This window comes from Saccostrea echinata, unplaced genomic scaffold (genome assembly GCF_033153115.1).
Source record: "Saccostrea echinata isolate AGI-Se365-2 ecotype Australia unplaced genomic scaffold, CSIRO_AGI_Sech_v1 ptg000034l, whole genome shotgun sequence".
In the NCBI taxonomy this organism is placed as follows: Eukaryota; Metazoa; Mollusca; class Bivalvia; order Ostreida; family Ostreidae; genus Saccostrea; species Saccostrea echinata.
The window spans coordinates 4385001-4407597 of NW_026889783.1; the positions used below are offsets into that span (position 1 = coordinate 4385001).

Below are 22597 nucleotides of genomic sequence, written 5' to 3' on the forward strand. Positions count from 1 at the left end.
ATGAGAACTTGTCCCAGTGATATCTCAGAAACGGTAAGAGATTTAGACACCAAACTTATAGGAGTATTAGACCTTGAGAAGTAGACAAAACCATTTGGGTTAAAAGTGTTAGTCGTCACTTCCGGTTGTCACAGGAAGTGATCAAAGAAATCAAAAATTTCATATTTTCTTTTTTGGAATAAGACTTGCATCATATAATTGTATCTTTTTCACAGTTACGATATGTGTTGGTCCCACCGGAAACAAAAAACGACAACTTCCGGTTATAAGAGAAAAACTACATAGTAGGGTATTTAATTTTCCGATACATATCGCCTATAGATAGAGTTCTTTAAATGATTTTTATATATGTTATTGAGACTGCAGATGTCTAGAGTGATATGAAATATTTTAGTAAAATTCACTTCCGGTCGCGTGTTTTCTTGTCCTCAAAATGAAAAGTTATTTCAGCGAGATCTCGGAAACGGCATGAAAGTAAGACACCAAACTTATAGGAGTAATACAACTTGGTGAGAAGGCAAACCACATAGGGTTAAAAGCGTCAGTCGTCACTTCCGGTGATCACAGGAAGTGATCGAAGAAAACAAAAATTTCAACTTTTCTTTTTTAAAACTAAAACTTTCATCACTTTATTGCTTCCCTTTCGCTGTTTTGAAATATGTTAGATTCCACCGGGAAAAAAAACTTTAAACTTCCGGTTTTAAGAGATAAACTACGTTATTTCGTGGTTCAACTTTCTCATAAATATCACTTATAGATAAGTATTTGAAATGTTTTTTACATATGCTGTAGATACTGCAAAAGTCAAGAGAAAATTTTTATTCTCTTCACTTCTGGTCGCGTGTTTTCCTGTCTTCAAAATTAGAATTTGTTCTCACAATTGTTCGGCAACAGTAAAAGACTGAAGTCTAAAACTTTGAGGACTTATAGTCAGTCATCAGTTCATTTGCTTCGTGTAAAAATCGTGTGTCGTCATTACTTCCGATCGTGACAGGAAACGAAGCAAAAAAGTATTTTTTAACTTATTTTGTTTTTACATAAGTTTTAGGCTAATACCGACGTTGGAAAAGACATGTTCATGCAAACAGGAAGTAGTATAACGGAAGACCTTCTCATTACTAGTAATGAGTTTCTAGTATTCTTAATATTATTGTATAGAGGAAATTTTGTAAAGAACTTTGTCCGCTCCATTTCTCCAGAACAGCTTAAGATATGAAAGTTAACTCTGTCAAATATCATAGATAATGACTTATAGATGTCACCATGAACATTTTTTCCGTCGTCAATACTTCCGGTCGTCACAGAAAGTGGATTTCAAAGTCGATTTTTTCAATTTCTTCGTCTTTCTAACTTCTTTTTTCTGTAATATTCACAGGGTATGTAAAGGCCCCTCTTTGAAGATTTTACGTATTGCCAGTTTCTTGATTTGATTAAGAAGGAATTAAATATCTTTAAATATCTTAGAATTTCTGAAAACGTAGGACCAACGTTTCTTAAACACTACAAAATATTGATTTTTTTGTCGTATATATAGTTTACGGGGACTGCTCCGAGCTCATTCACTTAGGATGAAGTGTAGAGGTAACACTTCTCTGGTGATTGAGATAGGCCAGAAAAATCTTCCTGTTGCCATGGAAACAAGTTTATATTAAATAAAAATGGTTGAGTATGATATATATCATGTGTGCACATTTTATTCACCATTCTTTTATTTTGTCAACTGTAGAAGACGTTGTCATCTTTACAGACCCCCCCCCCCCCCCTCTCTTTTATTGTAATGAATGCAAATGTCGCTTTTATGTTTTGGATTATAAATAAAATGACCTTGACCTTCATATCACAAGCAACTCTTCTTGAAGTTTTCAAAATGATAAGGCTTAATTCTTTCTACAAAATAATGGTAATTTACATGTTTATGTTCAAGACATCCCCCCCCCCTCCCCCACACACCACTCGAAGCAGCGAGGTGGAATAGGCAGATATAATATATACAACTTATAAGGAACTTCTTAAGAGTGTCATTAATAAAATTCAGTTCCCCTGATGTGATTTGATATTTTGCTACCATTCATTTTTCTTCTGATTCGTCTAAAGAATTTATAATTATTTTATTTAGAATTAATTTATCTTTAGAAAGTAGCGATTGTCAGCTGCATTCCTTAGCATTTTCTTGTATATCTATTACTTGCATATTAATAGTTTCATTAAATAATATATATAAGTATTAGAACTTCATTTCCATTGTTTTTATTAAATTCGTAAATCCTTGGATCCGCTCCTGCAGGTGCGCGAAAGCCTCATCACTACTGTAAACAAATTATTCATCACGCCGAAAATGTTCATGATTCCGCTAAACTAAGAAAGTTTACACATACTTTATCATCTCATAAACAACCATCAGCCCTGTCCAATGCAGAAATGCTCGAATTGAAGGGGAAAATTCAGGAATTGTTTTGCGTCAGCCATGTTTTGACGTGAACCTTACACGCCATTCTCTTATTAAGGTCTTCCATTTCAGACGGAAGACCTTATAGTGATTCTACTGTTTCTTCTTTTTAAGGTCTTCCGTTTCAGACGGAAGACCTTATAGTGATTCTACTGTTTCTTCTTTTTCTTTTTATTATTATTATTTTTTTCCCTTTCTTGTTTTCACGATTTCTCAGAGATAGCTGGACGGATTTTCTTGAAATTTTCAGGGATAATAGAGAAAAGAATTACCTACAAATGTATCTTTCATTTTTTTCAAAATTCACCTCCGGTCGTCAGTTATGTCCGATTTCCGCTTTTTTCAGATATATTTTGTCCGAGTCATATCTCAGAAACGGTAAGAGATTAAGACACCAAACTTATCTGAATAATAGATCTTGAGGAGTAGGCAAATCCATTTGGGTTAAGAGCTTCAGCCGTCACTTCCGGTCGTCACAGGAAGTGATCAAAGAAATCGAAAATTTCAAATTTTCTTTTTTGAATCTTTTTTTGCATCATATTATTGCATCTTATTTGTAGTTTCGAAATATGTTGGTCCCACCGGAAACAAAAAACGTCAACTTCCGGCTAAAAGCGAAAAACTGCATAATTTGAGTATTTTACTTTCCCATAAATATTTTTTGTAGATAATGTATTTGGACTGATATTTGAATATTTTATCAAGACTGCAAATGTCTAGAGTGACGTTAAATATCTTTGTAAAATTCACTTCCGGTTGCGCGTTTAAATGTCCACAAAATGAGAACTTGTCCGAGTGATATCTCAGAAACAGGAAGAGATTTAGACACCAAACTTATAGGAGTATTAGACCTTGAGGAGTAGACAAAACCATTTGGGTTAAGAGCGTCAGTCGTCACTTCCGGTCGTCACAGGAAGTGATCAAATAAATTAAAAATTTCATATTTTCTTTTTTGGAATAAGACTTGCATCATATAATTGTATCTTTTTTAGAGTTACGAAATGTGTTGGTCTCACCAGAAACAAAAAACGACAACTTCCGGTTATAAGAGAAAAACTACATAATAGGGTATATAATTTGCCCATACATATCGCCTATAGATAGTGTTCTTTGAATGATTTTTATATATGTTGTTGAGGCTGCAGATGTCTAGAGTGGTGTGAAATATCTTAGTAAAATTCACTTCCGGTCGCGTGTTTTCTTGTCCTCAAAATGAAAACTTATTTCAAAGAGATCTCAGAAACGACATGAGATTAAGACACTAAACTTATAGGAGTAATAAACCTTGGTGAGTGGGCAAAACATATAGGGTTAAACTCGTAAGCCGTCACTTCCGGTCGTCACAGGAAGTGATCAAAGAAATAAAAAATTTCAACTTTTCTTTTTAAAATTAAAACTTGCATCACTTTATTGCTTCTCTTTCGCTGTTTTGAAATATGTTAGATTCTACCGGAAACAAAAACTTTAAACTTCTGGGTTTTAAGAGATAAATTACGTTATTTCGTGGTTTAACTTTCTCATAAATATCACTTATATATAAGTATTTGAAATGTTTTTTACATATGTTGTAGATACTGCAAAAGTCAAGAGAAAATTCAGAGATTTTTATTCAGTTCACTTCCGGTCTTGTGTTTTCCTGTCCTCAAAATTAGAATTTGTTCTCACAATTGTTCGGCAACAATAATTATAATAGACTGAAGTCTAAAAATTTCAGGACTTATAGTCAGTCATCAGTTCATTTGCATCGTGTAAAAATCGTGTGTCGTCATTACTTCCGGTCGTGACAGGAAACGAAGCAAAAAAGTAATTTTTTAAAGTTATTTTGTTTCTACATAAGTTTTAGGCTAATACCGACGTTGGAAAAGACATGTTGATGCAAACAGGAAGTAGTATAACGGAAGACCTTCTCATTACTAGTAATGAGTTTCTAGTTATTATTATTATTTTTGTTCCCTTTCTTGTTTTCACGATTTCTCAGAGATGGCTGGACGGATTTTCTTGAAATTTTCAGGGATAATAGAGAATGAAAATACCTACAAATGTGTCTTTCATTTTTTTCAAAATTCACTTCCGGTCGTCAGATATGTCCGATTTCCGTTTTTTTCAGAAATATTTTGTCCGAGTCATATCTCAGAAACGGTAAGAGATTAAGACACCAAACTTATATGAGTAATAGATCTTGAGGAGTAGGCAAATCCATTTGGGTTAAAAGTGTCAGCCGTCACTTCCGGTCGTCACAGGAAGTGATTAAAGAAATCGAAATTTTCAACTTTTCTTTTTTGATTTTTTTCTTTCATCACCTTGTCGCATCTTATTTGTAGATTCGAAATATGTTGGTCCCACCGGAAACAAAAACGTCAACTTCCGGCTATAAGCGAAAAACTGCATAATTTGAGTATTTTACTTTCCCATAAATATTTTTTACAGATAAAGTATTTGAACTGATTTCTAAATATGTTATCAAGATTGCAAATGTCTAGAGTAACGTCAAATATCTTTGTAAAATTCACTTCCGGTCGCGCGTTTAAATGTCCGCAAATTGAGAACTTGTCCCAGTGATATTTCAGAAACGGTAAGAGATTTAGACACCAAACTTATAGGAGTATTAGACCTTGAGGAGTAGACAAAACCATTTGGGTTAAGAGCGTCAGTCGTCACTTCCGGTCGTCACAGGAAGTGATCAAAGAAATCAAAAATTTCAACTTTTCTCTTTTGGAATAAGACTTGCATCATATAATTGTATCTTTTTCACAGTTACGATATGTGTTGGTCTCACCAGAACCAATAAACGACAACTTCCTGTTATAAGAGAAAAACTACATAATAGGGTTTTTAATTTTCCCATACATATCGCCTATAGATAGAGGTCTTTAAATGATTTTAATATATGTTATTGAGACTGCAGATGTCTAGAGTGACGTGAAATATCTTAGTAAAATTCACTTCCGGTCGCCTGTTTTCTTGTCCTCAAAATGAAAAGTTATTTCAGAGAGATCTCGGAAACGGCATGAGATTAAGACACTAAACTTATAGGAGTAATAAACCTTGGTGAGTAGGCAAAACATATAGGGTTAAACACGTAAGCCGTCACTTCCGGTCGTCACAGGAAGTGATCAAAGAAATCAGAAATTTAACTTTTATTCTTAAAATTAAAACTTGCATCACTTTATTGCTTCTCTTTCGCTGTTTTGAAATATGTTAGATTCTACTGGAAACAAAAACTTTAACACTCCGGTTTTAAGAGATAAATTACGTTTTTTCGTGGTTTAACTTTCTCATAAATATCACTTATATATCAGTATTTGAAATGTTTTTTACATATGTTGTAGATATTGCAAAAGTCAAGAGAAAATTCAGAGATTTTTATTCAGTTGACTTCCGGTCTTGTGTTTTCCTGTCCTCAAAATTAGAATTTGTTCTCACAATTGTTCGGCAACAATAATAGACTGAAGTCTAAAACTTTCAGGACTTATAGTCAGTCATCAGTTCATTTGCATTGTGTAAAAATCGTGTGTCGTCATTACTTCCGGTCGTGACAGGAAACGAAGCAAAAAAGTAATTTTTTAAGTTATTTTGTTTCTACATAAGTTTTAGGCTAATACCGACGTTGGAAAAGACATGTTGATGCAAACAGGAAGTAGTATAACGGAAGACCTTCTCATTACTAGTAATGAGTTTCTAGTTATTATTATTCTTTTTTTTTTAGACAAAATTTTGTGCACGCGTTTTCTCGAAAACTATTCAATGAATTTCTTTGAAATTTTCAGGAATAAAAGGTCTTTATATGAATTTTATATGAAATTCCGTTTTTTGGTAAATTCGGTTCCAGTGCCAAGTTATGGACAATTTCCTGATTTTCAAATGAAATTTTGTCCTCGAAGGATCTAAGAAACGGCTAAAGATATGAACTGGAGACTTGTTAGAGATGATAGACCATGACTTCTAGATGTTCGAAATTACCTTGGTTTTCGTCGTCAGTACATCCGGTCGTCACCGGAAGTGTTCAAAGAAATCGTTAAATTTCAACTTTTCTTTTTTTAATTAAATCTTGCATCACATTATTGCAACTCTTTCGCAGTTTCGAAATATGTTGGTCCCACCGGAAACAAAAACGACAACTTCCGGTTATAAGAGAAAAACTACATATTTTGAGTATTTTACTTTCCCATAAATATCTTTCATAGGTAAAGTATTTGAAATGATTTTTACATATGTTATTCAGATTGCAAATGTCTAGAGTTACGTCAAATATCTTTGCAAAATTCACTTCCGGTCGCGTTTCTTTCTGTCCTCAAAGTGAGAAAATATCGAGCGAGATCTCAGAAACGGTAAGAGATTAAGACAACAAACCTTGAAGAGTAGGCAAAATTATTTAGGTTAAACTGTCAGCCGTCACTTCCGGTCGTCACAGGAAGTGATCAAAGAAATCAAAAAATTCAACTTTTCTTGTTTAAATTGAAACTTGCATCACCTTATTACATCTCTTTCGCTGTTTTGAAATATGTTAGACTCCTCCGGAAACAAAAACGTTAACTTCCGGTTTTAGGAGATAAAATACGTTATTTCGATATTCAACTTTCTCATAAATATCGCTTATAGAAAAGGATTGAAATGTTTTAATACATGTTGTTGATACTGCAATGTCTAGAGACACGTTAGAGATTTTTTATAAAATTCACTTCCGGTCGCGTGTTTTCCTGTCCTCAAAATTAGAATTTGTTCTCACAATTGCTCGGCAACAATAAATGACTGAAGTCTGAAACTTTCAGGACTGATAGTCCGTCATCAGTTTATTTGCATCGTATGAAAATCGTGTGTCACGTTACTTCCGGTCGTGACAGGAAGTGATGCAAAAAAGTGAATGGTTAATGGTTAGCATGTTGGATTTTCACGCTGACGACCAGGGTTAAATCTCCAGAGTGTCTGAATTTGTTTTATCACTTTTTCAGCTTGAATTTTCGTTTTTATTTTCAGAATCGGACGGAAGACCTCTCAATGCTCGCAATGAGTTTCTAGTTATTATTATTATTCTTATTTTTTTGACTTTCTAATTTTTTGTGCGCGATTTCTCGAAGACTATTGGAGGGATTTACATGAAATTTACAGCAATAGTGTGTTGTAACATGAACTTGATCTATCTGAGAGAAAATTTGGAAATTCACTTCCGGTGCCAAGTTACAGACCATTTTCTGATTTCAAAATGACATTTTGTCCGCGGATAATCTCAAGAACTACAAGAGATTTCAATGTGAAACTTTCAGGGATTATAGTTCGTGATAGATACTAGCCGGGTCGCTACTTTTGGTTCGTCGTCGGCACTTCCGGTCGCCTACGGAAGTGATCAAAGAAATCGTAAAATTTCAAGTTTCTTTTTTTAAATCAATACTTACATCACATTATTGCATCTGTTTTGTAGTTTCGAAATATGTTGGTCCCACCGGAAACAAAAACGACAACTTCCGGTTTTAAGAGAAAAACTACATAATTTGAGTATTTTTCTTTCCCATTAATATCTTTTGTAGATAAAGTATTTGAAATGAATTTTAAATATGTTATTCAGACTAAAAATGTCTACAGTAATGTAGAATATCCTTGTAAAATTCACTTCCGGTTGCGTGTTTTCCTGTCCTCAAAATGAGAAGTTGTGAGAGCAAGATCTCGGAAACGGTAAGAGATTATGACACCAAACTTTTATGAGCAACAGACCTTAAGATGTAGGCAAAACCATTTGGGTTAAGAGCGTCAGTCGTCACTTCCGGTCGTCACAGGAAGTGATCAAAGAAAACGAAAATTTCAACTTTTCTTTTTTTAATTGAAAATTGCATCACTTTATTGCATCTTTTTCGCAGATTCGAAAGATGTTCGTCCCACCGGAAACAAATACGACAACTTCTTGTTAGAGGAGAAAAACTTAATAATTTGAATTTTTTAATTTCCCGTAAATATTCTTTATAGATAAAGAAATTGAAATGAATTTTAAATGTGCTATTCAGAGTGCAAATGTCTAGAGTAACCTTAAATAGTTTTTCAAAAATTCACTTCCGGTTGCGTGTTTTCCTGTCCTCAAAATGAGAAGTTGTCTGAGCGAGATCTCAAAAACAGGTAAAAGATTAAAACACCAAAATTTTAAGAGTAATGGACGTTGAGGGGTAGGTGAAACCATTTGGGTTAAACGCGTCAGTCGTCACTTCCGCTTCTCACAGGAAGTTATCAAAGAAATCAAAAATTTTAGCTTTTCTTTTTTTAAATTAAAACTTACATGAATTTATTGCATCTCTTTTGCTGTTTTGAAATATGTTAGATTCCACCGGAAACAAAAACGTCAACTTCCGGTTTAAGGAGATAAACTACGTTATTCCTATATTTAACTTTCTCATAAATATCGCTTATTGATAAAGTACCTGAAATGATTTTATGCATGTTGCAGATACTGCAAATGTCTAGAGAAAAGTCAGAGATTTTTATAAAATTCACTTCCGGTTGTGTGTTTACCTGTTCTCAAAATTAGAATTTAGTCCCACAATATTGTTCGGCAACAGTAAACGACTGAGGACTAAAACTTCAGGACTGATATTCAGTCATCAGTTTATTTGAATCGTGAGAAAATCTTGCATCGCCGTTACTTCCGGTCGTGAAAGGAAGTGATGTAAAAAAGTGAATGGTTAATGGTTAGCACATTGGGTTTTCACGCTGACGATTAGGGTTAAATCTCCAGAGTGTCTGAATTTCTTTTATCACTTTTTCAGCTTGAATTTTCATTTTTATTTTCAGAATCGGACGGAAGACCTCTCATTGCTCGCAATGAGTTTCTAGTTTATATATAGTAATTATATCATGAGAGCTTCATCTTACCCACACATAGAAGTGTATTTTACACACTTTATTGCAATTTATACAAATTAGAGCTATACATCAAATTATCCCCCAGCAAGATTCAATAAGATAACATACTATGTTACTCTTGAAGATTCACACAAAACATCTTTAAATTATCCTTATTAATCACTTGTGCCAGTCTAATTTATAAACAATGTATAAATTCTAACTCTTTCTGCGGATGTGTAATGGGAAGAATTTTACATCCTCCTTTTTTCTTACTGCTTGATTACACTGTATATAAGACAAGAATAATAGAATCATTCATTACAACGAGTGTGGGATAGTGAAATTCCACCAAGGGGACAAGATTCACGGTCTAGGACGAGGCTTTGCCGAGTCCTAGACCGTGAATCTTGGCCCCGAGGTGGAATTTCACTATTCCCACACGAGTATGTAATGAATGATTATTTTTCTCGCATTATTTTATCCAAAATAACGGCCTGTCAATGACGTCGCTATGATAGGGCTAAAAATATATTCTTTTAATTTTCCATCTAATTAAAAATCTAAATACACCATCAGAGAGAGCGTACCTGAAAATGGTTTACACGCAGTGTAAACTGATAAAATGAATTTCAGTCCATGTAAATTAATTAGATAGATAAAAACTGGGAATAAAAAAACTTATCTATCCGAAAGCGTACACATTCATTCAAGAAGACCCTTCCGCGATCTAAAAAAAGTGCCATTTAAAAAGTGAAAATACGACAATATTTTGAATGAAAATAAGTTTATCTTAATAAGTCAAATGACAACATTTTAAGTATATGTAATATTTTTTAACATTGTTACAATTTCTTTATATAAAGACGGAATGTTTACTTTATCTTTTGCGGCGTAGTAATACACAGTGTAAGACAGAAAAATCTCACACTGCTGTCTCACACCGGACAAGTCAATCTCACACCGGTGATTATGCGGGAAATAGAAATTATGATGTCAATGTAAATATTCACCATTATACTGCAGTTTATAAAAAATCCAGACACCTGAATTCAACATCAACGTAAACTACTTCGTACATGCCTTAAGAAAGGAATGTAATATTTATGACACTCTCCCCGTCATGTCACCTCAAGTTTGCAGTAACATGATGCCATATGCTATTATGACGTCATATCTAGGTAGTTCAGAGAAGTTACTATTGCTGGTGCACTGTGATATTTATGGACAGTCTTATCCTAGCCGCGTTGTACCAATTTTGGATGGACGACGGACAACAGGTGATCAAAAAAGCTCATTTGAGCTTGTAGCTCAGGTGAGCTAAAAAAAGAAAAGCATGTGCAGATCGGGGTGGGTGGGGGCAGACAGACGGACAGACAGACCGAAATTAATATCCCCCACTTTCAGTGAAAGCAGAGGACAAAAATTCTCAACAGACAAGCACTTTATGGAACAGAAATTTGAAATTTAAATATTTAAAGGGTAAATAGACTCTGAATTCCATGAATTCTAGTTTTTCTCAGAGATGTAATTCTGCAAATATCATGAACAGTTTCTTTGACACTGAATGCAAAACGAGGAATAATGGGCTCAAGATCATTGACAAAAATTATGACAAAGCTGAATAGCTTTGACTAGAAATATGTCCATAGGACATGAATGCCCCGCCGAGGGTATATTAGTAATGCAACATTTTAACACAAATTGAGAAAAGTGAGGTCAAGGTCAAAGGAAAGGTCCAGGTGAAAAAATATTGATGCAGTTGAATAGCTTACATCAGTATGTATCAGCATATGAAGTTTGACACTAATTTAAGAAAAGTGAGGTCAAGATCAAAGGAAAGGTCAAGGTCAAAAAATGTTGATGCAGTTGAAAAGGTTACATTAGTATGTATTAGCATATGAAGTTTGATAAAAATATTGTGAATGGTTTCTTTAAAACTGAGCTGAACACTAATTTAAGAAAAGTGAGGTCAAGGTCAAAAGAAAGGTCAAGGTCAAAAAATATTGATGCAGTTGAATAGTTCTCATCAGTATGTATCAGCATATGAAGTTTGACACTGATTTAAGAAAAGTGAGGTCAAGGTCAAAGGAAAGGTCAAGGTCAAAAAATGTTGATGCAGTTGAATAGCTCTCATCAGTATGTATCAGCATATGAAGTTTGTTAAAAATATCTTGAATGCTTTCATTAAAACTGAGCTAAACACTAATTTAAGAAAAGTGAGGTCAAGGTCAAAAGAAAGGTCAAGGTCAAAAAACGTTGATGCAGTTGAATAGCTTACATCAGTATGTATCAACAAATGAAGTTTGATTACATTATCTTGAACGGTATCTTTAAAACTGAGCTAAACACTAATTTAAGAAAAGTGAGGTCAAGGTCAAAAGAAAGGTCAAGGTCAAAAAATGTTGATGCAGTTGAATAGCTTACATCAGTATGCATCAACATATGAAGTTTGATTACACTACCTTGAATGGTATCTTTAAAACTGAGCTAAACACTAATTTAAGAAAAGTGAGGTCAAGGTCAAAGGAAAGGTCAAGGTCAAAAAATGTTGATGCAGTTGCATAGCTCTCATCAATATCTATCAGCATATGAAGTTTGATAAAAATATCTTGAATGGTATCTTTGAAACTGAGCTTTGAACAGAGCTAAACGCAAAGTGTGACGGAAGGACAGACGGAAGGACGGAAGGACGGAAGGACAGAAGGACGGAAGGACGGAAGACGGACATGACAAACACTATATGCCCCGGCCATATTCATGGCGGGGCATAATAAAAAAGATTTGATAAAATTATCTTGAATAGCTACTTTGAAACTGAGCTAAGGTCACGGGTAAAGTCAAGGTCAGAAAATTCTCCTACAGTTGAATAGTTATCACTAATATATACATGTATCAGAGTATGAATTTTGGATAATATATCTTGAACAGTTACTTTGAAATTGAACTATACACAAAATACAGAATCATGAGGTCAAGGTCACAGAAAGGGTCAAGATCAGAAAATAATGCCAAAGTGGAATAGCTCTCACCAATGTGTATCAATGTATGATTTCTGCTTTATATATCTAGAATATTTACTTTGAAACTGAGCTAAACTCAAAGTGATGGAAGGACAGACAGAAGGATGGTAAGATGGACATGACAAACACTATATGCCCCAGCATATTCATGGCAGGGCATAAAAGTTGATTTGTAAATCATCAAAATGAAAGTGCAACCTTAAGAACAACTTTGTATATGCTGTTTTGTCTTAGTGCTCTTGAGTGTCAATACCAATGTCAGAGGACAAAACTTTTGAAAACTATAAAGCAAGAACAAGAAAGTTCTTTAATGCTCAGGCATAAAGATTGAATTAACTTGTTTAGCTTTAAATCAAACCAACCTGAACTGGATAATGAATCTTTTTGTTGATTTTTGTGTTCGTTCAACTGAAATTTAAAAAAGAAATAAATGTAATATCACACACATTAAAATTACACAAATTATAAACAACATGTATTTTCCATCTAAACTGATTTAAATATAACTGACATATATACACAGTGATGTATCAGATAATCAATATGTGTAGAAGTTTGTCCAAGTCTGAAATTGGTTGAGAGGTTTCAGAGAAGAAGCTGAAAATGTTCAAATATTAACGCATGATGGACGACGGACGACGCACGCCTACGGACGAAAACAGATAGCAATAGGTCACCTGAGTAAACTCAGGTGACCTAAAAAAATTGAATGAAGCTGCATAGTTGCCTGTAGCAACAATGATCAAACTAAGAATTCTGCACGATTACATTTGAAAAAATACAATAAATATTAACATTATTTTCTTTATCAATTTTAAAGGGTTTTTATCACGTCTCAAAATTTTTTGATATAGCAAAGTTTACATGCTATTAAATTCATATATTTAAAAATCTTTGCTAGAAAATTAATATTTTTGATGTTTCAGCGATTCAAAGTTTGAATTTCTCAGTATGCATATTTTGATCGCCGATGTTACGCGCCATTGCTCTGACGTCATAGGTGTCAATCCTGGTCAAGCGAGGTACTTATTGTGTATGTACAAAAGGGCTCATTTGTTGTGTCTATTAAACCTGTTAGAAAATAATTAAGAGATGATTTGATAATTGACAGCTAGTAAGGTATAATCTATGGCTTTAGGATGCACAAATGTGCACAAGAAAGGTTTTACGAAGAATTTTTTTCCCACATTTCCTGGATTTGGTCGAGAGATGTTCTGCAAATGCGATGGCGTTTATCTCCATTCAGAGCAATCGTTTGTGCCCGATCAATCACGATTTTTTTCTGTCCTATAAAATATTTTAAGGAAAAATACCTTTTAAAAAATAATAAATTACAAACACGCATTTTTTAAAAGTCGCACAGAATCTAGTAGGAATGTTGTGAACTTCGTAATGGCGTATGGCGCCATTGAAGAAATGTCATAGTACATGATATTCACTGCTGGAACAGTTAGAAGATATACAGGATTTATTTATATATAATTAATTAAAATAACAATGAAGGAGAATTAAAATTCCCATATTCATAAATGTTTTCGAAGTTATACTTTAGTAATTCGTTCTATTTTAGTCAAAGTCCCGAGTTGTCAACGGCTTCGTCTTCGGTGACCTCTCCAACTGTAGGCATATTTTCTGATTATTTCTCTCTGCTAGACGTTCATACATAAAAGATTGACTGTTCCTAACCAAAGGAATATAGTCGATGTCAAAATTTCAACCGGCTATATTATGTATTATTTACATTTGCAAATATTTTTCTTAGATGAACCTATAGAAGAGAAAATATGTTCAATTCTGTATGAACTTATTAGGGGGTCAGAGGTCATGGCGTGACCGAATCACACAGCGAGACGATATCTTGTCTACATATTTCTGTCACAGTGACACTGGTTTCGGAACTTCTGAACCGTCAAAGCGATGAAAAAGATAAAATTATTGAAACATATATTTTTTTTTCGTTCAACAAATGATTGTTAGATCTTTCTTTGGTGTGAAGAATGTTTCTAATTAGCCTAAAATCACGCTTACCTTTTTAACCCGAAATTCCTTTGAAGGTATGTAAACTGAAGACGATATAGCACCGCTTTTGACTTCATATATAAAGAACTAGTACAATAATAGTAAGATTATTCTCAGTAGCGATCATTGTTTTTTCATTACGAACAGTTATTTCCTGAACTGGACGGCTTAACATCCATGTAAATATTCAAATGTTGGAGCGAGGCGAACTCTGAAGAACAAACAGCTTCTAGGTCATTGCGCGTCACAACATAGCAATACGGCGGGCCGTTTGTGTAATAAATGCAGTTCTACTCAGAATATTCGTCTCAAATGTAAATAAAAGTAATAAACAACAATGTTAAAAAGTTCACTGGGAAATGAACTTGGTTGGTACGTGATCAAATCTTCTGAGAAGCCCTTTGGGCTTCACAGGATTTGATCACGTGACCAACCAAGTTCATTTCCCAGAGAACTTTTTAACATTGTTGTTTATTTCTTAATTCTATTTATTTAGCGTAAAAATCTAATCAATATGTTTTTTCTTACGATAAGCTTTACGAGTTCTATTGACCATTGACACCTATGACGTTTCTGTACCACGTGACCCCTATCTAATTAGTGGAGATTTTTACTTCGAGGACCCTATATTACGGGTGTTTTATCGTCTAATTACGGCCGTTTTCAACATTATTTCAGAATTAAACGATAATTATATGTTTCAAGAATACAATAGTGTTTCATTTTTAAGAAATTTAGATACGTGATAAAAACTCTTTAAATTACAAAAGGGTATTTAGGTGTAAAGGGTGAAATGTTTTACTGTACTACCATTTAAGAATATAGTTTGATTTATTTTTTTTCGATATTATTTAAAACCAGTAAAGCTGAATATATACATGTGAGTAATAATGAATCAAAAAGTTTGTACAAATCATTTTCAATTAGCGTTGTAATAATTACTTTGGCAAATGACATAAAACGTGGCTGTGTTTTATGGTGAGCATTTTTAAGGAATATTTACCGGTTAAAACTCGTGTGACTATTTAAAATAATTTATTCCACAGGTGGGTTCAACAATGGACACACAAGTAAAAAGCTCTTACTTGCTATAGGAAAAACATTGAGCTTTTCATACATTTTTCATATTTTAAGTACCAGTCTAATCTTGAACAGATTTCCTATGGTCACACAAGTTTTATAAATGTATAATGTGTTTTATCTTTAGCACAAGTTTGTACAACGTTAGGCTGACAATAAACAAAGGCTTTGAAATGAATGCCCATCCTCGATTTACTATAGAAAATCACACATATCTGCTGACCCTTACCACATTGTATGGCTTTGCTCTTTGTTTTAAAAATGAATTTCTGTGCTAAAATTTGTTGAATCTTACAGTTTAGATATCAATTGATGATAAGAGATGAAAAATTACGCTTAATTTGAATCTTCATCATTTCACCTTTTACCGGGGTCCATAAGTGCACTTGTTCTTTATGCAAGGGTAACTTACATGGTAGACACCTATTCACACAGTGCTGGTACTTACACTGGCTTTCTGTTCTGTTGTTTAAGTAACTATAACAAGGTAGACACCTATTGACACAGTACTAGTACTTACACTGGCTTTCTGTTCTGTTGTTTAGGTAACTATAACAAGGTAGACACCTATTGACACAGTACTAGTACTTACAGTGGCTTTCTGTTCTGTTGTTTAGGTAACTAATAACATGGTAGACACCTATTCACACAGTACTGGTACTTACACTGGCTTTCTGTTCTGTTTAGGTAACTATAACTTAGTAGTCACCTATTCACACAGTACTAGTACTTACACTGGCTTTCTGTTCTGTTTAGGTAACTATAACATGGTAGACACCTCTTGACACAGTACTAGTACTTTCACTGGTTTTCTGTTCTGTTTAGGTAACTATAACTTAGTAGTCACTTATTCACACAGTACTAGTACTTACACTGGCTTTCTGTTCTGTTTGGGTAACTATAACATGGTAGACACCTATTGACACAGTACTAGTACTTAAACTGGCTTTCTGTTCTGTTTAGGTAACTATAACAAGGTAGACACCTATTCACACAGTACTGGTACTTACACTGGCTTTCTGTTCTGTTTAGGTAACTATAACTTAGTAGTCACCTATTCACACAGTACTGGTACTTACACTGGCTTTCTGTTCTGTTTAGGTAACTATAACAAGGTAGACACCTATTCACACAGTACTGGTACTTATACTGGCTTTCTGTTCTGTTGTTTAGGTAACTATAACAAGGTAGACACCTATTCACACAGTACTGGTACTTACACTGGCTTTCTGCTCTGCTGTCAGCCACTGTTCCATCTCGGCATAATCTGTTTCTTTGTCTTGTAACTACAATTATAAACAATCATTGTAAAAATAAAATCATATGGAAGAAAATTGTTATCAATGGGCCTTTAATTTCTAGTGCTAATACTATTAAAAAATAAATTGAATGGAAAATGTGTGTGAAATAGAAGTACAATAATATTAAACTAATTCTTTTCCAAAACTAGAATCTACAATACACAAATACTAGTATCTGTCTAAAGTACAGACTGTTAAGAAAATACAGAATACAGCAAATCTACACAAAATGAAAGAGATACACTTGTGCACATAATATTAAAACATTTGTGTTCTAGTTCATTGTCAACAGTCCTGCTAGAGACAATGAAATTCTGTCTCTTGTGTAGTTATAAAAGAATGTGTAGAAAACCATCATTGAAACTCAAAATTTTTCAGTTGCTGGTCTTCCATTACAGCCAAATCAAGAAGATGTTTTGATAAGGAACCCACAAGAGACCATAATGTATTAATATTGTCAAATCCAAAAACTGTACCAAAAGTTTGGCTTTGAAAAAGAATAGGTGTGGGTTGATTAAATTCATTTTTGCTAAGATTTTTTCCCCTTCAAAAAAAAAATAAAATCAATATATTTATTAGGTTTAAAAGACATATTATTAAAAGTTAGTACAATACAATCATTCAATACATATTTCAAGCACTAAACAAGAAGCCAATGAGCCACAATACTCAATGAATCCCCTTTTTGGCTACACACTTAAAGGACATTTCTACCATATAAATGTACAATAATATTACAAAGTCTATATATAGAGGGTTGACCCTGAAAATTGTAGGCATCTTTGTTTTATTTCTTTTTAAAAAAAAAGGAAAACGTAACATTTATATGAAAAATTTTATAAACCTCGAGTAATTTTTCTTTTACATCAATGATTATCATGATAATTCTTATCTAAAGAAAATAATAAGATAATATCTGAAGTCAGCATACGCCATGAAACAGTAATCATGTTCATAGCAACAGCAATATTCTTTTCAAAGAAATGCCACTCTAAGTTAGCCATACGGCACTTGTGATGCTTCACCAATAGACGATAACTGTACTGTAGTACTGCTCTTTTGCAGGGCAAATTGATATAGTTTGGTGAAAAATGATATAACAGCAATTGTTTAATAAATGTCATTTAATTATCAAGCAAAAAAGCTTTGCCAAAGGTACATCAATTTGCCCTGCAATACATTAATGTGAAAGGGCTAATTATAAAATACACTAATAATTAAACCAATCTCTGTCTGGGCTGACAATCAAGACTAATCTCCAGATTTTGTTTTTACATGTATCATTAAATGCTCATCTTTGCAGATTCATACCATGCTCCACATAGTTTTTGATCTCTCTGTGTGCCTGTATAGAAAGCATCTGCCATTTTCTCCAAATTTTGTACTTTTAAATTTTATGTTTTTAAGGTATTGTTATCATCAACATGAAACTTGTGTGGGAAATTATACCATACACAAGAGATTGCTGAACTTGAAAAAATATTTTTAAAAAAATTGAATACAATATTAGGTAGAAATCAACCCCCCCCCCTTTACTGTGGCTCCATCCCCGTCCCAGAGGCTATAATTAGAACAAATTTTACTCTCCTCTACATGGGGATGCTTGCAGATCAATTTGTGTTCTAGAAAATATTTGTTTTCAAAATTGCATGTATTCTGATGAAACTGAGAAATTATGATCCTTAATTGACCCACCTATACTTTATGGGTCATATTTTGAATACAATTATATCTATACCACATGGGGATGACTACATTGCTCACTTTGGCTCCTAAGGACATATAAATTAGAAAGCCTTACTCTTTACAAGGATTAAAGACTCCATTCAAATTAGTATGATTTAAATTAGTTCCTGCTCTTTTTGAAAATTTAAAAGTTTTTAAAGATATTTCTTACAAAGTTTTAAGTAAACTTTATCCCCCCTCCCCCATTGAAACCACCATAACTTATGTATGAGACACAACTTTGAACAAATATGAATCTACACTATTAGGAATCTTTTCTTTTTTTGTTTTCTTTATTGTTTAGTTATTTAAGATTTCTAAGTGACTTGAGCCTAATTGTACAGGACAGACTGACTTAACTTTGATCAGAAAAGCCCACTTGAACAATCGAGTAAGCTGAAATGATTAATACTTGACATATTTCCATTGACTACACATCTGCATTCTGAGTAATTTTTTTCTGCAGGCTAAATTTCAAATGCCATTTAATAAAATGTTATTTCTGTAATAATGTTCCTCATATATAATGGCTTAGAATAGTCTATATTCCTACAGTGATACATGTATAAGCTTACTATTGTCATTGGCAAATATTTCACATAAAAATGTATCTGATCCAAATATCAAAATATCCAAGTTTCAATCTGTTTATGTTTCTTAAGGTAATAGCATCTGTGTTAATGTTACAGCAACATCCTTCTGTACATACAAGAGGCCCATGGGCCTTGAATCGCTCTTCTGATAAACTGTACAACCTATCACTTCTATTTGAAGCCTCGAAGTATCCTGTATATTTAGATAAACCCTTGAAATTCCAATTCACACTCTGAGAACCCAAGATGATTCTAAGCCAATTAGTACCTGAGAGTTGGTCATGGTGACCTACTTATCACTTGTCATTCTCTGAGGACCCATCAACTAAGTTTGATGATTCTAAGCCAATAAATACCTAACATATTTTTTAAAATTATAGCCATAAAATTTTATAAGTAGGTCAAAGTGACCTACTTTTCAATTGTTTTACTCCAAGGACCAAAGATGCATCAACTGACAAAGTTTGATGATTCTAAGCCAATTAGTACCTGTAATATTTAATTAAAGCCATAAATTTTCAAAACAAAAAAAAAAGTAGGTCACCGTGACCTACTTTTCAGTTGCTGTACTCCGAGAACCAAAGATACATCGACTGACAAAGTTTGATGATTCTAAGCCAATAAGTACCCAAAATATTTAATTACAGCCATAAATTTTCAAAAGTAGGTCATGGTGACCTACTTTTCAGTCAACCTACTCCGAGGACCAAAGATGCATCAACTGACAAATTTTGATGATTCTAAGCCAAATAATTCCTGAAAATATTAAATACAGCCATAAAATTTCAAAAGTAGGTCACCCTGACCTACTTTTCAGTTGTTGTACTCCGAGGACCCAAGACGCATCAACTGACAAAGTTTAATGATTCTAAGCCAATTAGTACCCAAAATATTTGATTAAAGCCATAAATTTTCCGAAAGTAGGTCACGGTGACCTACTTTTTAGTTGACCTACTCCGAAGACCCATGACGCATCAACTGACAAAGTTTGATGATTCTAAGCCAATTAGTACCCGAAATATTTAATTAAAGCCATAAATTTTCAAAAGTAGGTCACGGTGACCTACTTTTTAGTCGACCTACTCTGAAGACCCAAGATGCATCAACTGACAAAGTTTGATGATTCTAAGCCAATTAGTACCCGAAATATTTAATTAACGCCATAAATTTTCAAAAGTAGGTCACTGTGACCTACTTTTTAGTCGACCTACTCCGAAGACCCAAGATGCATCAACTGACAAAGTTTGATGATTCTAAGCCGATTAGTACCTGAAATATTTAATTATAGTCATATAAATTGAAAAGTAGGTCATGGTGACCTACTTTTCAGTTGACCTTTTTTGAGGATCCAAGATGCATCAACTTACAAAGTTTTATGATCATAGGACTTTAAATGTCCAAATTATGCCTCTAAAACGCTTTGAAATCGAATGCCTGCAAAGTTCAAAAAGTAGGTCACTGTGACCTACTTTTTAATAAATATGTTTTATGGCCCAAAGATGCATCATCTTACAAGATTTAATGATTCTAAGCCTCCCCGTATTCGAATTAATGACCTTAATTGTTTTAAAAAAGATTAGCCATAAAATTCAAAAAGTAGGTCAAGGTGACCTACTTTTTAGTTGACGTACTTTGAGGACCCAAGATGTATCAACTGACAAAGTTTGATGATCATAGGCCTTAAATTGTTCAAAATATGCCTCTAAATCATTTTGAAAAAGAATGGCCGCAAAATTTAAAAAGTAGGTCACCGTGACCTACTTTTGAGTCAACATGATATGAGGTCCTTAGATGCACCAACTGACAAGATTTGATGATCCTAGTCCTTATAGTAAGCAAAATATCAACATTTTAATAAAATGTAATTTTTGGTCAACTTTGAAGTGACCTTGAGACCACGCCCTTTGCCCCAGGGTAAATCCCCGTGCAAATTTTAATCTACAACATATCCTCATCCTTTTGTGTAAGTTTGGTGATAATCTGCCCAGTGGTTCTAGAGAAGAAGATCTTTTAGCAACCAGTACTTTTGTTTCTATTTTCCTAATTATCTCCCCTTGTTAAAGGGTCACAACCCCAGTTTTAGTATAAAAGGGAGCCCTTGGGCCAAGGATACCCTGTGACAAATTTGACAATAATTGACCAAGGGGTTCTTGAGATATGGCCCATATTCTAAAAAGTTTACGCACACCGCACAAATGGCCATAGCAATAGCTCTTTGAGCCTTTGGCTCAGAAGAGCTAATAAATCTGACTCAGAGGAAATGTGCCACTTTTTAAAACACAAAATGAGTTAAGTGAAAAAAAAGGTGTAATTTACAGACACAGCAACTACTTTGAGCTGAGAAAAATTATGATCATGCATTTTTAGAAAAAACTTCTGAATTCCCTTCCCATTTCTATAAAGCAAGGTCAGAATGCATTGCTGCGTCTTCGTGGCAATATACGTATAACACACATATGGCCTGTCTGTACTTCTCAAATCAAAAGTGAAAGTAAAACAGAATCTGTCTTTTTTTGTGTATACACTAAATAGAGAACAAAAATATTAGGTTCTGAAGGTGACATTCTTCTGACTATGGATCTGACCATGTCACGGATGAGTGATCCCTGGTCATTGACCATGCTTCCTCATGCATGACTTGTTACCTTAAGGACCTCCTCCTCTTCTTTAGTGAGCTGTAACATACACATGTCAATCAAATCAACCCTTAGTTTAACTCCTCCCTATATGCCTATCATATGAGCTGTAACGTACACACGTCAATCAAATCAACCCTTAGTTAAACTCCTCCCTATATGCCTATCATATGAGCTGTAATGTACACATGTCAATCAAATCATCCCTTAGTTAAACTCCTCCCTGTATACTTAACACAGATTTACATGAGTTAGCAAATGTACCCAAAATGTTAACGATGTGACTGTGTCTACAGTGACTATAATTCACAACATGTTCAACAAATAGCTGATAAACATTAAAATAAAATGAGAAAAAACTAAGGTAACTTTTTCTCTCATAGATTTAAAATAAAATCAAAGAATTGTGAAAATAGCCTCACAGAGCAGTGATTTATAAGAATCTGAACAATGACAATAAATGTTAAAAAAAACATCATTTGAAATTTCTTCAAAATTTACAGTGTATCTCTGGTTTCTGTAACAAGAGGCCCATGGGCCACAACACTCACCTGACTAACTTAAACCTTGCTGTAATCCTCAGATTTCTAAAAAAAAATATTCCCATGAAACATTGTGATCCCATATTATGGTCTAAAAGGTCTCTGAATCCACATGGCATGAGGATGTTTCAATATAACTAAGATGACCTTGCAGTCATGGATAAGAAAATTCTTTTCCTATATACATGCATTATTTTAAATTTGATCCTGATTTAAGCCACTTTAACCCAGGATCCATAACTTGAAAAAAAAATTGAATCCACACAACTTGGGAATGTTTGCGAATTAATGGTTCTATTGTGGTTCTAGAGAAGATTTTCAAAAAATTTTCTTAGATAGTCCCATGTAAAACTTTGATCCCCTATTGTGCCCCCCCCCCTCCCCCACCGCCATGATTTGTACAATCTAGA

At 33.8% G+C, this 22597-nt stretch overlaps 1 protein-coding gene across 4 annotated transcripts in view; it reads right to left on the reverse strand.

Annotated features, from left to right (window-relative positions):
- LOC133199602 (TOM1-like protein 2) overlaps nucleotides 1-22597 on the reverse strand; it is a 70068-nt gene that overhangs the window by 7769 nt on the left and 39702 nt on the right. For 2 of the 4 annotated variants that reach the window (XM_061335442.1, XM_061335441.1), the window contains 3 exons: nucleotides 21655-21684; nucleotides 16611-16676; nucleotides 12654-12699 (listed from right to left, as the gene is read on the reverse strand). In XM_061335442.1, the coding sequence (XP_061191426.1) occupies nucleotides 12654-12699; nucleotides 16611-16676; nucleotides 21655-21684 (142 nt within the window). The remainder of the gene's footprint in view (nucleotides 1-12653; nucleotides 12700-16610; nucleotides 16677-21654; nucleotides 21685-22597) is intronic. The other 2 variants (XM_061335443.1, XM_061335444.1) reach the window with 1 other exon arrangement.